The sequence below is a fragment of the Postia placenta genome, assembly GCF_002117355.1.
Source record: "Postia placenta MAD-698-R-SB12 unplaced genomic scaffold POSPLAscaffold_15, whole genome shotgun sequence".
Taxonomy (NCBI): domain Eukaryota; kingdom Fungi; phylum Basidiomycota; class Agaricomycetes; order Polyporales; family Adustoporiaceae; genus Rhodonia; species Rhodonia placenta.
The window spans coordinates 37,124-52,213 of NW_020169846.1; the positions used below are offsets into that span (position 1 = coordinate 37,124).

The window sequence follows — 15,090 nt, forward strand, 5'->3', positions numbered from 1 at the left end:
GGCAAGGCTGGAGTGCAGTCTCGCTTGAACATCGCTATCTGTGGTGTCACGGAGATAAACAGAATCGTTGGCGCCCGACGAGCGCCCAACGGATTCATTTCGGGATCAACGCCGGATGTGGTGGTGGCGGTGGCGGACACGAGGACAGCTGTATGCAACTAACATACGAACGGTGAATGAAGCAAAAGTGTGGCATTGCTGTACCTCAAGTCAAGTCTGTCTGGTTCTTCGAAGCAATCCATAAAGAAGACATGCACTCCGTAGCTATTTCCCATCTACTGCAAAATCTTTTCCATCCATTTCTCCCAGCCATATCCTATGGGTGCCTCGGTAATGAAGTTTTGCAGTTGCTGAGACGGCGAATTATTACGGCAATCCTCCAACCACTCACGAAGCACTTCCTTTGGGAATCCCATCCGGACGAGTTCTTGAAGTATCCTGCCGACCAGCATTCTCTTAGACTCCGGGCTTGGGTTCGTGAAACGACTTACTGGCAGCCATTATTGACACGTGTCTCATCTTTGACAGCCGTTGCGTGCCCAAAGTCAATAAACACGATGGGGAATTTTGTATCACCTTGTCGGATGATGAGATTCTGCTTCATGATGTCACCATGTACAACTCCTCGCTCGCTCATATCGAGCGTCGCACAGAGAGCATATTCGGCCTTCCGTCAATCACTAAGATATCCGACACCTACAAATCATCAGAATGCTTACCAGCTTCCGCATCTCGTCCTTACTTGACCATATCGAGTCCAGTTGAACGCAGTATCCAGGCACTCCCTCGACATACTCTGTCACAAGTCCATATGCCTCTTCTGAGGGCAGATTAAACTACGCGCTGGCTGTTTGCTTATAATACACAGCGGATTTGGCAGTAGGCATACCTTGAATACTCCATATAGCCACGGGATCTGTTTGCCTGGACACGCAATCAGTCGACCAAGGTAGTGTGATCACCTGGCAGGGGCAAGCGTACCTTGCATCGACTTGAGCTGCTGGTGTGCCCACGTATGTACTCTGGCCTGCTGAGCTCCGTCGGGCCAGAACCCATGATCTAAGCCCATTTCCGGATGAAGGTTCCACGGCAATGGAATGTAACACTCTTGAAATATCTTGAAGACGACAGTAACCGGCGGTTCAGATGACGACCTCAAGGACAGTGTTCCCTTGTACACTTGAGCGCATTGCTGGTGACCTGTCTTGAGGCCATCTACGAGACGAAACTCAAGCTGATCAAGTTGTTGAAAATCAGGATGGCGAACGACGGCAGGGACAGGACGGTGGCCCTCTTCTGTGATGATAGACCATGGTGCCTGCGATGGCTTCCAGCGCGCGGTCGCTGTGATTGGAATACTGACGGCCTTGCGCTCGCCGGCGATGGCATCAATACGTGCTTCGTGTTCTTCGTCCGTCTCTGTGAACCTTAGCAGCGGGGCGCTTCTGAGCTTGGAGTAGTGTTCCCTCAGTTCGTGGAATGCAGCATCATCACGTGGAGGCTCGAAGTGAAAAAAACAAGGGTCTTCAATCTCCGGTATGAAAGGTTTGGCAATATTGTCCGACATGAGCGTCGTTCGTTGTGATACAGGAATGCGCAGATTGAAAACTACAGGAATGTTGAGCGTGATGTTGTTTCAGTGCGTTCTTTGTGCGTCAACGTATCAAGGGTCGATGACGTAGCGGGTTAGGGTTAGAGAGTCTCGTCGAAGAAACAACTTTCGCCGCGCAATGATTGTTTTGTTCTGCTACAATACGCTCTCAGACACTATTGTAGAAGCGGTGTCAATACGGCCTTGCTATAATTTATCAGTTCGTCGTCTTTCAGAGAATCGGAAAAGCGTACTGTGTCTGCAAACCCACAATTCATGTCACGACGCCGATGTTGGAGGTATATGTATCGCAAGCTCTCGGTTTAGCACATTGTCATGAATGTAGCGGGATTTCCCGAGAGCGGTGAACTTTCGTTTTGGGTTGCGGCCATATCGGATGAGAAATGTCCAAGATCACCTACAGGCGCACGGTCGACGCCGACGCGCCGACGCGACGCGTGAGTACGGGCACGTGACCTGCGTGAATAACAAGTCTGCTCCTCCTTTCAATCCTCCTTCTCCCATTGGGCCTCTTTCTTTCCTCGAGGACTACTTCAGTCCCTTCTCTTCCTCCTCGTCTCTCATCTCCTGTCTCTCATCCTGTGCCGTTGTCTTTCAGCCTCCCGTCTTGGCGGCCTCGTGCATCTACTCGCTGGAATGCCTGGTCGGACACCGGCCTCCCTCAACTGGCTCTCGAGTGCTTCAGTTGGGACTTGTATGAACCTAAGGAGTTGCTCTGTGTCGTCGGTCTTTTCTCGCTGTCGGCAAACTATAGCACCTACAGCTTGCTCGTCACCCCGACAGTATCACCGCCAACACGTACTCTCTTCTCCTCGCAGGCTTGGTCATTTGGCGAGCGAACACCGACTGCATTATTCAGTCCGTTCCCGAGCACTTTCTTCTGGCAGTAGTCACTTCCACACCAGTGCTAGTGAGTCGCGCGTTCTCTCTTTCGTCCGTCGTGTCTCAGACTTGGTGCTCTCGCAGTTGCAAGACATGGTGAAGTTACGCGACCAGAACCTGGCACTGGGTACGCTCCATTTGTTCCACAAATCATCACATCAGTTGACCACCTTTCATAGAATCAAGGTGCACTTCAAAGACTCTAAGGGCAACCTCCTGAAGACGGTAGAAGCGAATGAGGGCGACGACCTCCTAAGCATTGCACATGAATATGACATTGACCTCGAAGGTATGTCCCGCTATCTCCCCGATCTCACTTGTCTTCTTCCTGGGGCCAATCGGACCACAGGGATTTGTTGCGCTTCGGTCAGGCACTCACCACCGGACCGTCCACACAGGCGCGTGCGAAGGTTCAGTAGCATGCTCAACCTGCCACGTTATCCTGACCCCAGAACACTTTGACCTCCTCCCCGAACCTGAGGTCAGTCCGCCCTACATTTGGTCCCTGCTCCGCGCTCACCGCTGTCAATGTTAGGACGACGAAAATGACATGCTTGACATGGCGTTCGGCCTTACTGAGACCTCGCGTCTCGGTTGCCAGGTGAAGCTCACGCGCGAGCTCGATGGCGTTACTGCGACGCTCCCGAGCGCTACGCGTAATATGTTCGTAGATGGTGAGTCTCCCCTCCTCGCCATATGACTCCTTATCCACGCTGTCTCGATGGCAGGCAAAAAGTCTGCACACCACTAGCACGAACTTCGGCTGGCAGCATATGGGTGGACGCACAGATATGCTTGGCCTCACATGAGGAGCAGACATTGGTCTGCACAAGGGCGCAGACGGCCTGCCCGCTGAGGTGGTGAGGGATGGCCCGCTCTCGCGCAGACATATGCCGAGGTCTGCAGACTGGTGGATGTACGTATATATTGTCGGGCTTATATCATCACTACTCTTCGGCTGCAGATGTAAGGTCAGTAAAATGGTAGGGCCATCTTAGGACAAAGTCTGCGGGGACGGGAGATCTCCCGCGTGTGCATGGGTTATAACGGCTCTTGCACTCATGCTCTGTTCGAGATGTGCGGGCTATAATCTTCGATTATTGACTGCTTGAGGCCTGCACCTGCGCGGTGGGACTTAGGAAGTATAAGTTGCGCTTTGTCTTTGCAGCCAGCACATGGTAGAAATATGGCACATAGATAGGTTCCCAGTATAACTTCTGGCACTGTGTAGCATATATACGTCTCGAGACTTATGTTACACCTAAAGGATTGTGCGACGTTAATTTGCGCGGCCAGTGCGACGGAGGCAACGCAACACTCACTGTATTTTGGCCCTCCGCCTCCTTCGGGCACCGTCCAAGTAATGTCCTGCGTCGGCACCTTGATATCACACAGCTTGCAGTGAATGCAATTCTGCGCGACAGGATGCGATCAGTCGCATTGACTCTGCAGGATACCAAGGACATGCTCACCTGTGAATTAATGACGAGCTTCTTTCCGCCCCACCCCTCGCTCTCCGCAGCCTGAGTCGAGCCTTCGTCCTCCACATACTCGTATACCTGCGCCGGACACGCACGCCCCAACAGCCCGGCATACTCCTCCACATTCGCTCGCACATGCGCCCGCCGCACCTCGGCATCCTCCACCCACTCCTCGGTCTCCAAGCCCGCTTTCTTCTCGCTGCCCTCCGCGCCCGCATCACCCGGCGCACCTTTATGCTGGCGCACGCGCAGGTGCACCGGCTGGTCCTCCGCGTGATTGGTGCCCGTCAGCGCGAGACTCGTAAGCAGGTCTGTCGACAGCGGCGCGCGGAACGGCGGGTATGCGATCGGTGTGCACTCCGCCGCTCGCCGCGTGTGCGCCGCATCGCTCGTGCCGGACGTGTTGCGGAACGTCCACGGCACGCGCCCGCGCAGGAGCAGCGTGTCGATGCCGGAGTACGCGACTCCGCCCCACATCCCGAGCGGCGTGTTGAACGACGGGCGCACGTTGCGCACCTCGTAGAGATCCTTGTATACCCAGCTATCGTGCAGCGCGCCCTCATAGGGGCTCATGTCTGCCGCGTCTCTGTCCTCCTCTGCAGCGCCGTCTTGTGCGGCAACGACGTCGAAGGCGGCTTCGGCCGCGAGCATGCCGCTCTTCATGGCGTTGTGCGTGCCTTTGATCTTTGCAACGTTTACAAAGCCCGCAGAGCATCCGATGAGCGCACCGCCGGGGAAGTGCAGCTTGGGCACGGACTGCAGGCCGCCCTCGTTGATCGTGCGCGCACCGTATGCAATGCGCGTGGAGTCGCCGGACAAGAGATCCTCAAAATATGGATGATGTTTCATGCGCTGGTATGGGGCTATCAGGAGAGCAACTAGCAGCTCTAGCAAGAATCATACCTGGAACTCCCGATACGGGCTCAGATATGGGTTGGCGTAGTCCAGCCCGATGACGAGCCCAAGACTGACAAGGCCATCTGCCATGTGGTACACCCACCCACCGCCGTACGTGCGCCAGTCAAGCGGCCAGCCCATCGTGTGCACAACCTCCCCCGGGCGATACTTCTTCGGGTCAACGCGCCACACTTCCTTCAGTCCGATCCCATACGTCTGCGGGTCGCGCCCCTCCCGCAGGCGAAAGCGGCGGATCGCCTCCTTCGACAGCGACCCGTGCGCACCCTCAGCCAGCAGCGTTACGCGCGCGCGGAACTCCATGCCAGGCTCGAACGTCTCCTTCATGCGGCCCGTGCGGTCCAGCCCGACTTCGTTCGTGCGCACGCCCCGCACGGCGCCATCCGGGCCGTATACGAGCCCGGCGCCTGCAAAGCCCGGGTACACCTCGACGCCGAGCTCCTCTGCGATCCCGCCGAGCCACGCGGTGAACTGCGAGAGCGAGAGGATATACGTGCCGAGCTTGGCCATCTGGGGTGGCTGCGGGATGCGGACAGAGCGCGATTGCGTGAAGAAGCGCATCGAGGTGTGTTTGGTGGGCTGCGTGAGGGGATGTCCCTCGCGTGATTGCCAGTCAGGGAGGAGCTCATTGAGTGCGCGCGGTTCAATTACTGCTCCCGACAGAATGTGCGAGCCTGTCCGTAAAAGATGAGCACGAGTTCAAATCTCCGGGAGCATGAGCTATGTGGGTCTGCCCAGGAAGCCGATTGTTTGCAATTGGATGAGGGAGTAAGACAATGTCCAGATCTCGGGTTCACCAAATCCCCGTTGAATACAAAAGATATGCCTCAGAGCCGGTTAAGCTTTAGTATGGCAGTGTCTCCAGACATTTGCCCTAAGGCACAAATCTCTAGGAAAAAATCGTGAGCAACTGATAAACGACACAAAAGCAGGTATCCACACATTTGGTCAGAGCGGCCTAGGCGCGGACCCTGAGCCGTCCAGCCCCAGGCGTATCAACCATCGCGACGACTGCCTGACGCCAATCAAACGGCCATCAAGCCTCTGGCGGCAGCCTGTAGACACTACTCCGACCGCAGACTGGTGCCGCTACCAGGACATTGCTCTACTCCAAGGGCATTCCCTGTGCAAAATGTCGCGTTCGAGTCGTAAGAGATGGGGAGAGAGAGATGACTGGTAAGTGTTCTTGGGTTGCAGAGGAACATCGGCTTCCTTTCAAAGCACAGTACTGTCATTCTGCAGGCGGCAAGAGCTGCCGATTATCTGCCGAGGCCGCTATGATGGGTCGTTGCAATCGAGCCGGCTCGAGGAGGGGCGCTGACACATCAGCATAGGTGCAAACGCTGGCGGGCAGACATTTCGCAAGGTGCATGCGTGCATATACAGCTTCAAGATAGAGGCAACTTCAGAGAGACGGTGTGCAGACAGTCAGACCAGTGATTCTTGCGACCCAAATTATAGGAAGGCCAAGCGCTTCAAAGCTGGCAGAAACATGGCAAACATCACATGGGCACCCGGGACCCATGCCAGTTCGAAGTTGACAGGATGTGAGGAGCACTCACCCACTTCCGCACCCTTCTCGAGAACGACGACGCGTATTTCGCGTCCTTTCTCCTGTTCAAGCTGTTTCAATCGGATGGCAGCGCTAAGACCAGCAGGCCCAGCGCCGACGATGCAGACGTCGACATCGTCGGATGGCCGTTCGACGTTACTGGGATCGAAAAGTTCGCGAGGTCGTCTGGGTGTAGAATGTAGAGAGCGCACTAGGATCCTAACCGCGTTTCTGCGGTGGTAGACGCGCTGCATCACCAAGAGCTGCTCGACGCCGTGGTGGTGGTGGTGAACAAGAGAGAGAAGAGCCGCAGAGGCCGAGATGGAGCGGGGAATCACAAGGACAGAGAGCGCCAAGGAGCCAATCATGAGCGGCGAGAGAGTCATCTCCAGGCCATCCCAGCAGTGTCAGGGGGAGCACCCGTGATCGAGGGTAATGTAATAGAGCCTCCTGATACCCAGTGCGAGCGCGTCGTGAACAGCGCCGTCCTCGTTGTCTCTCACATCCAACTCGCCGTCTTTCGCAGCGCCGAGTCTAGCATTTGACTGTTATATGCGTCTCTAAAGCCGCCTCTTTGGCCTTGCATGCTCTTCAGGCTGACACCTCGTACTACATAATCGTAGCTCCTAATCAACACCATTCCCCGCAGTCACTCGACTGATACACCTTCTGCCGATGACCGGCTTTGCCGCCATCCCGCTCGCAGAGGATGGCGAACAAGACAACAACTCTCATCTTGCTGGTGTCGCCAAAATACTGGGTCCTCGCTGGCTACAGTTACCCACGCTTACCATCGGCCTTCTGGGCGTGCAAGTCTTCTGGTCCATAGAAATGTCCTATGGTATTATCCACATTTGCTCCTCGTACTCATTGGACCACTTGAATCTGCTATACTTGCCGATATGCAGATGTTAACGGGCGCTGGCAGAGAAGTAGCAGCATCCGAGCTCGCACGATCACTCTTCCCCACGGCACGTTGCCCAATGCGCTCGACTGGCACTCGCCAGATGGTTCTTGTCATAGCTTGTCTAGTTCCGCATCATCAAATTGAGTGGCTCTGCTGCAGCTCGGTTCGATCTCTTTTTGCGACACCATGAGATCGTCAGCCCCTTCATTGTTCTCAACTACACCTTACCTTGTCGCTGTCTTCGGATCAGTAGGCTGCTTTCAATACTTGCTCCCAGGCGGTCTGTGTCATGGAAGTTAGCTGAAAGGACATTGAACGGCATGTGTCGCAGTCACAGACCGCCTGGTGAGTCTTAATAAGGTGGGTACGGTTGCCCCATCGCTCGCTCGTCATTAGCATTGAAAGAGTGTGGTGCTGGCGCGAAGCTCAAGAAATGATCATCCCAGAAATGTTGGATCTTGGGAAACGGCAAGGACGGGCGATCATCTCGCTCGTTACTTGATATTCTATGATCATGCAGTCTTGTAGGCCTTGATCAACGTCCGATCTCTGATACAGGGAAGAGTGAGGTTTAGTTGGACTCGTAATGTGCACTGCTTAACAAATTGAATGATGTGTTGCTGCTCCGCTGCCTGGCTATCTCAGAGCAATTGTGGTCCCCCAACGCATTTTTGCCCTGATTGCTCACAAGCTTCTCCCTTCTCAGGGACTCCCTATCTCCGCTCTCTCGGGCTGTCCAAGTCTGCCGTCGCGACAGTATTTCTCGCCGGACCCGTCTCCGGACTGATCGTGCAGCCGCTCATCGGTATGTCGTCTATTCACCCTGGCACGTACACGGGCGTCTGACCCACCGCAGGCGTCCTCGCCGACAACTCCAAGTCCCGCTTCGGCCGGCGTCGTCCGTATATGCTAGCTGGCACCTGCATATGCGTCGTCGCCATGCTCCTTCTCGGCTTTACACGCCCCTTTGCCAGCCTCTTCACTCCCTCCGACTCCCTCGCGGTCCGTCTCCCTGGCCCCAGCATGTATGCGCACTGACGCGGCCCTTGTCTGCAGAATCAGATCCTTGCCGTATGGCTCGCCATCTTAGCCCTGTTCACCATCGACTTCTCCATAAATGCAGGTGCGCCATCCCTGTATGATGCTCCTCTTGTGCAACCTATAGGATGTTTGCTTACACTTCGCTGAGCAAGTTCAAGCGGTCGACCGCGCGCTCCTGGTTGACACGCTCCCACCGTCGGATCAGGCTGACGGCAACGCTTGGGCGGCGCGTATGCTCGGCATTGGTAGTGTTGCCGGGTATTTCATGTTCGCACCTTCATCCACTGTCCTTAGTCTATCTTCGCTGACCGTGACTACGTGTAGTGGAAACATAGACCTGACTGTTGCATTCCGCTTCCTGGGTGACACAGAGCTTGAAGTCCTCTCTGTACTCGGCTCTTTTCTCCTCGTGGCAATGCACGTCATTACAGCAGTATGCACAAAAGAAAGGGTCGTCGTAGATCATAAGTACGCCGTAGTTCCATTAGATTGCAACAGTGCTTTGACACTGGATGCAGCGGTCCGAAAAAGAGCTTCCGCAAGGAACTTCGCGACATCTGGGACAACATGCTACACTTACCCTCCGTCATTCGACAGATAGTACGTCTTCTCAATGAATATCCCGTTTGCTTGCTCACCTTCTATGTAGTGCATAATCCAATTCTTGTCAGTTTCGTATACCTTTGCTAGCTGATCCTCACCCAATTCGTATTGTGGTCACAGCGCATGGCTCGGGTGGTTCCCTGTTCTGTTCTACACGACTGCTTTCATCGGCGAGCTACATAAACGCGCGCATCCCGACATAGCACCAGATGACCCTGATCTTACCGCGGAGGCCACTCGCCTAGGCTCGCGCGCAATGTTCTACAGCGCGTTACTCAGCCTCACTGCGAACGTGCTCCTCCCCTTCGTTGTCGCTGAATCCGCGCATGGTCTGCCGCGGCGTGGCATATGGGCTGTTCTCGAGCGCATGAAGGTGCACTTGGCAACGCTTTGGGCGCTTTCACACGTCATCTTCGCGACATGCATGGCGGCAACGCTGTGAGTATTCCGTACGTTTCAAATCATGGAGGCTAACCATCCCTCTTTGCAGGTTTTACTCATCTGTCGCGGGCGCGACATTCTTCACGGCGCTCACTGGGTTCTCGTGGTCGATCACACAATGGGCACCGTTTTCCTTAGTACGAATGCTCATTCATATCCCCCGCTCCGCCACTGATAGCTCTCCAGCTCGCGGAAGCGATCCTCACTTCGGACGACTCCAAAGAAGATACTGGGTCTATCATGCTCGCCGACACACGCACACGGCGCTCGCCGGACCCTGCGTCAGTTGCTGCAGACCCCGAGCGACAGTTCCTCGTTGGTAGCGACGACGAGGATGAGGGACTCGAGGCCGAGGTGCGCTCGTTCCGGTCCTCGGCGTCAATGGACGCGCAGGAGCGGGGTCACGAGGCACAGGGGCTACGTGTGCGTCAAGAGGAGTTTATGGGGAACGCCTTTGCACGCGCGAGCCATTTGGACGTGCAATCAGACATCGATGACCTTGGGGTTGTTGCGGGTGGGAGGCGCGGAAGCGGGTTGGCCGCGAAGGCGGGCATCATTATCGTAAGTCCACGCTCGAACGGGGTTAGTCTGGAACTAGACGCTCATATGGTAATGCGCAGGGCATCCACAACATCTTCATCGTCATGCCGCAATTCATCATGACGGGCATTGCGTCCATCATTTTCGCGTTCCTCGAGCCTGGGAAGAGCGCGCTCGGCGGGCATACGCCGTCCGCCCCCGTCGTCAACAGCACATCATTAGCTGAACCCTCATCCACGGCTGCTACCAGCACCATTATAAGCGTACGAGATGAGACCGCAGACGCGCCAAATTCGTATGCGATAGTCTTCCGGTCAGTCCTCCACCAATTGTAACGCAGCGTTGATGTTCATGGATGAAATTGACGGTCGCAGACTGGGCGGTATCGCTGCGGCAGTGGCGTTCATCTTGACCGTTCGGCTTGTGCGCGAGCTGAGAAGGCGATGACGGTATGTATAAACCTGTTGCGCGGGTCGAACTATGCTACGTTACATCTATATGGGATGTACTAATTTTGCGGACAATGTTGCCTTAGTTGTTCGTATAAATAGCTCCGACTGAAGTGTTGTCAGCAGAGCTATTCAATCAGTACCTAGGCAGACGAATCGATTACCTCAGTGATGATTGACAATGTTCGTTCGAGACCCGACGCGAAAACGATCGACGAAGATATTTCGCGTTTGTCTGAGCTTTGTTAAACACGTAAGGAACGTACAGAACAGCTCGCGCAAAGTCTAGGTATTACAAGCAACACCAAATACGATTGCGTGCGCTCGCCACAATATCAAGTTCCAACAATGATTGCGTTTATCCGAGCAATGAGCATCTCACTTGGTGCCTTTACAAAGTACTCAATGTCATACAATCCTGTTCAACTTTCATGACAGGCTCCAGAACTCGATATCACATCTTATACCTACAAATATCCTCGATCTCTGAGAGCATTGTAGCAGTACAGGGCGACCATTTCCCGCGGCGAAAGATATTCTTTGACAGGCCCCTGAACTGCGACATCATCGATCTTCGTCAAGAAATAACGGGCCGTATGTGCCATGCCTGGTGCGTGTGAGTTCTGATTGATGAGACCGCCAATACCAGGCATCTGATCTAATGTCATGCCGCTCTTCCAAGCGTTGAGACGATCCCATACCATGCCTATGTATGTTTCTCCATCTGACTCTAGAGCGTACACGCATTTCGCGCCGAAGACATACCTTGAACCTGAGTCAGCATCTGTAACTATGTACTTCAAGATATTTGCTCACTTGCGCAGCTGTGGTAACTGCATATACATTGCCGTATCTACTTTAGATTGTAGCTTCTTTGGCTGATCTTTGAGATCCTTGAGAGAGGTGTTCCATGAAGCCATGCTTCCCAGTGCCTGCCGAATGAATTGGTGTGGTATGCACTAGGTGGATTGTTTATGTATTTATCATCAAGAAACCATACCTTCTCTTCGAAGAGGACCAATATAGTAGGATCTGGCTCAATTCTTTGATGGGAATCAATGACAAGGGCATGGTCCACAGTACAGGTTGGATCATTCGGCATAGGTAGCTGCCCCCTTAGAGTGACCGCAATCGGCGGCTTGTCGCCTCGTGCTTCCGCAAATAGTTTGTTAATCACATATATGGCAGGCAAAAGGACCTGGGAAACACAATGGACACTGCCAATCAGGCTGTCAAGCATGCTTCACTATTTACTGACAGAGGAGCTTACGCAACGTCGCCCTCTCGTCCGACTATATGAACGACGGGGTTCTCTTCACTCCATGTCCATTTGTCTCCGAGTACGGACCGTACAGTGGTTCTAAATTCTCTGACCAGAGCATGCTCGATATTTATTTCCTTCAGTTGAACCGCATCACCGGCATAGATGGAATTCCCTTGTGCACTGTCGTAGCTATCTGCATCTTGGAACTTCCATCTTTCCAAGGCACTGGGTTGGTGTCCAAGGAACTGTAGTGCAGTATATTGTGTAGCAGCCGGCCACCTCAAGTCCTCGACCGATTGCTGCTGCTGCTTGCTAGGTGTTGGAAACTTGTAGTCTGACATTGTGGAAAAAAGAAGCACCTGGATTTGAGGGCTCGATTTGAGGGCTCGCACTTCCGATTGTACATTTATCTATATGAGAGCAGCTTCTATTGTCCTTGTTAGACTGAGACAGGAACAATACCAGTGGTAATGATTCATTTAGTTATGGAGATCATGATGATAGTATTCTCGTGCGTCATACAACGGTGTTTCATCTGATGCTGATGCTAGTCGCTCATCATGACGATGACGTATGCATGATTATGTAGAAGAATGTGTGTTCATGGCTTGAATGTCAGCGTGCCACCGCCACCATAACTAGGTGTATCCTATGTGAGAACGACGCCGGAAAGACCGCCGGCAGCCAACGTCCTCGATGGACAGGGATCAATGGTGGATCAGGTTACAAACCGATGGGGCTACCTACGGCGCGCGACGCCTACATAAGTCCTATTCCCACACCGGCGCACGACCACGTGACCCGGGCCGGCAGCGATGCTTGCCCGACATACCCAAAAGTCAACACTCCCCCTCAAGCGAGCTGCCGTTAGCCTACGCCCAATCAAAACGCGAAGACATCCTCCACGACCACCAAGCTCGCATGAGTCCTGTTGTCCGGACAATTGCGTCGAATGTGCCCGACCTTCCCGCAGCGAAAACACGTCACCTTGCCTCCCGAAGCTCCCCCTGAAGCCGCAACATTGGCGAGAGTCACCTTGCCATTGTCCCACCGCTTCCCGAGCCTCGTCTCCTCATTCAGCAGCTTTGCACACACATTGTCGAATGTGCGCTCCCTTGTCAGCATCTCGTCAACCACCGTTGTCGCGACTTAGGGTCAAGCGACAGAGGAAAACCAAACAAGGCGCTGGGGGCGTTCGACTTAGTTCTTACCGAAGCGATGGTGAGCTAGGCTCAAACCTAAGGCTAGGGACAAGTGTCGCGACTTGAGGTCAAGCGACTAGAGAAAACTTGAAGGCTGGGGGCATCCGACTAAGTCTCACCGAAGCGATGGTGAGCTATGCTCAAACCTAAGGCTAGGGACAAGAATGTATTAGTTAGTAAGTAAAAGAGGTAAGTACAGGAGAGCTTACTGACCTAGGGACAAGAGGTCGAAACTGAGGTCCCTAGGGCAGCAGAGGCTGGTTTATATACATGGGAAGATTTAGGGCAGGCTGTGCGCGTTGGTCCGTGCGCAGCTGGTCTGTGCACAGCATGCCGACGCGGCCCTGGGGGCCGGTGAGTCAGAGCGGCTGCGTCAGCGGGGCCCGAGCTGTGCCGTGCACTGCCGTCCTATCAAATCTAATCGTACAGTAGATACCGACGTGTCCATATCAGGCAGGTAGTACAGAGGTCGCAGGTTCGAGCCCGCGAAAAGGAAAAAATTTAAAAAACAGCTAGGCGCCGTACCAATTCGTGACATTACCCCCCCCTCAACGGCGCATGACCTCATGCGAGGCGCCCTTGCCCATCTCCCACCCAGAGCGGCAACGTGCTTCAGTCAGCGGCGAAGGCATTGGCTGGAAGTTGAGACCACCAAAGGTAGCAGCGTTGAGGCGGCGAGGGGCGTTCGGATTCTTCCGGTGGAAGTCGGCTATGAGGGCCGGCGCATTGGCAATGTTGCGCGCCGGTTCCCATGACGTATGCGAGTCGTCATAACCCTTCCACTTGACGAGGTACTGTAGCTGACGCCTGAAGATTCTCGAATCCTTGATCCGCTCAACCTCGTACTCCTCGTCGCCCTCAACCTCGATCGCAGGTGGCTCCTCCGGCTCCCGGCCCGGGATATCGCTACGCGTGTACTTGCTAAGCAAGGAGACATGGAATACCGGGTGCACCGGCACCGACTTCGGCAGGATTAATTTGTAATCCAGGTCTCCGAGCTTTCGCCGCACGGCATAAGGTCCGAGGCGCTTGGGACTGAGCTTCTTGCTCGGCTGCTTCAGCTTAAGGTTCCGGGCATCAAGCCAGACCTTGTCCCCTGGCACGAAGACCGGTGCCTCCTGCACGTGCTTGTCGTAGTACACCTTCATGCGCTCGGCCGACAGCTCGAGCGCAGAGCGCGTGTCATCGCAAATCTCCTTCAGGATCTTGAGCCGATCAGCGGCCGCAGGCATCGCAGACATCGGATTGATCTGTACTTGGATCTCAGGATTGTACCCTTGATGCAGGAAGAAAGGGGAGTGCCCGGTCGCAGAGTGAACTCGGTTGTTCAGTGCGAATTCCGCGAGCGGCAACTGCTTTGCCCAATCATCCTGCCTGTGGCTTGTGAAAGCGCGCAGGTACTACTCAATCTCCTGGTTCCAGCGCTCAGTCTGGCCGTCTGTCTGAGGGTGGAACGCTGTGGACAGTGCCGGCTCGATCCCTAGTCCCTTGTACACCGCATGGAGATATTTCGAAGCGAATTGGGGACCTCGGTCTGATATGACCTTGGCCGGGGCCCCATGATGCTTGAACACATCGCGGATGTACAGGTCTGCCGCACCTTCTGCCGTCAGGGTCTCATGACAGGCCGAGAAGTGGACCTGCTTGGTAAAGCGGTCAGCGGTAACCAGGATCGAGTCGAATCCATCAGATTTCGGCAAGCCGACGATCATATCGGTCGTGATGATCTGCCACGGGCGCTCGGGGATCTCGTTCGGTTTCAGCGGACCCTGGGGCTTGGCTGGGAATGTCTTGGTACGGTTGCACACGTCGCAGGTGCTTACGTACTCATTGACAAACTTGGACATCCCAGGCCACCAGTAGTTCCGTGACACGAGCTCTAGGGTTTTGGCACGACCGCCGTGACCGGCGATCGGCGAATCGTGGTGGATTTTGACTATATCTCGCCGGAGCTCCGCGTTCTTTGGGACGTACACGCACCCGCGGAACAGCAGAAGCCCTTGTTCGGCATTCCACTCCTCAAAACCCCTTTGCAGCCGGGGCGGCCCGAGGTCCTGCACCTTTTCAAGTGCCTCGGCCACCTCCCGATCCTTCTCCGAACACTCCCTGATGCGCTTCAGAAGCGACTGATCGGCCGTCACCGAGGCATGACCGCGCCTGGCGGAGGCGATGCGGAAGCGCTCCGGCTTGGAGAACTACCT

The 15,090-nt window shown here is 54.7% G+C and overlaps 6 protein-coding genes across 6 annotated transcripts; 3 read left to right on the forward strand and 3 right to left on the reverse strand.

Annotated features, from left to right (window-relative positions):
* Positions 1-275: 275 nt before the first annotated feature.
* Positions 276-1,567, reverse strand: POSPLADRAFT_1154068 (hypothetical protein; the record flags this gene model as incomplete). The annotated part of the gene is made up of 6 exons (XM_024486806.1): positions 276-316; positions 392-438; positions 492-667; positions 720-836; positions 890-924; positions 982-1,567. The coding sequence occupies 6 exons, from the start codon at positions 1,565-1,567 to the stop codon at positions 276-278; spliced, it is 1,002 nt and encodes a 333-aa protein (XP_024334917.1).
* A 428-nt stretch (positions 1,568-1,995) lies between these two features.
* POSPLADRAFT_1067517 (hypothetical protein) lies at positions 1,996-3,498 on the forward strand (the record flags this gene model as incomplete). The annotated part of the gene is made up of 6 exons (XM_024482194.1): positions 1,996-2,053; positions 2,579-2,621; positions 2,674-2,783; positions 2,893-2,975; positions 3,030-3,168; positions 3,223-3,498. 6 exons carry the CDS (start codon positions 1,996-1,998, stop codon positions 3,243-3,245), a joined length of 456 nt encoding a protein of 151 aa, XP_024334918.1. The 3' UTR covers positions 3,246-3,498.
* A 176-nt stretch (positions 3,499-3,674) lies between these two features.
* Positions 3,675-5,451, reverse strand: POSPLADRAFT_1071371 (hypothetical protein; the record flags this gene model as incomplete). Its single annotated transcript, XM_024482441.1, has 4 exons — positions 3,675-3,755; positions 3,817-3,907; positions 3,967-4,827; positions 4,879-5,451. 4 exons carry the CDS (start codon positions 5,449-5,451, stop codon positions 3,745-3,747), a joined length of 1,536 nt encoding a protein of 511 aa, XP_024334919.1. The 3' UTR covers positions 3,675-3,744.
* Positions 5,452-5,501: 50 nt separating this feature from the next.
* On the forward strand, positions 5,502-6,099 carry POSPLADRAFT_1041345 (hypothetical protein). Its single transcript, XM_024477891.1, has 2 exons — positions 5,502-5,779; positions 5,833-6,099. Exons 1-2 carry the CDS (start codon positions 5,578-5,580, stop codon positions 5,850-5,852), a joined length of 222 nt encoding a protein of 73 aa, XP_024334920.1. The 5' UTR covers positions 5,502-5,577; the 3' UTR covers positions 5,853-6,099.
* Positions 6,100-7,117: 1,018 nt separating this feature from the next.
* Positions 7,118-10,421, forward strand: POSPLADRAFT_1153941 (hypothetical protein; the record flags this gene model as incomplete). The annotated part of the gene is made up of 15 exons (XM_024486792.1): positions 7,118-7,283; positions 8,056-8,154; positions 8,206-8,351; positions 8,406-8,472; positions 8,543-8,657; positions 8,715-8,799; positions 8,825-8,847; positions 8,870-8,990; positions 9,040-9,056; positions 9,114-9,431; positions 9,484-9,571; positions 9,621-9,788; positions 9,870-10,016; positions 10,055-10,237; positions 10,281-10,421. 15 exons carry the CDS (start codon positions 7,118-7,120, stop codon positions 10,419-10,421), a joined length of 1,884 nt encoding a protein of 627 aa, XP_024334921.1.
* A 469-nt stretch (positions 10,422-10,890) lies between these two features.
* On the reverse strand, positions 10,891-12,028 carry POSPLADRAFT_1153758 (hypothetical protein; the record flags this gene model as incomplete). The annotated part of the gene is made up of 4 exons (XM_024486771.1): positions 10,891-11,188; positions 11,240-11,382; positions 11,424-11,640; positions 11,694-12,028. 4 exons carry the CDS (start codon positions 12,026-12,028, stop codon positions 10,891-10,893), a joined length of 993 nt encoding a protein of 330 aa, XP_024334922.1.
* Between the last annotated feature and the right edge of the window lie 3,062 nt (positions 12,029-15,090).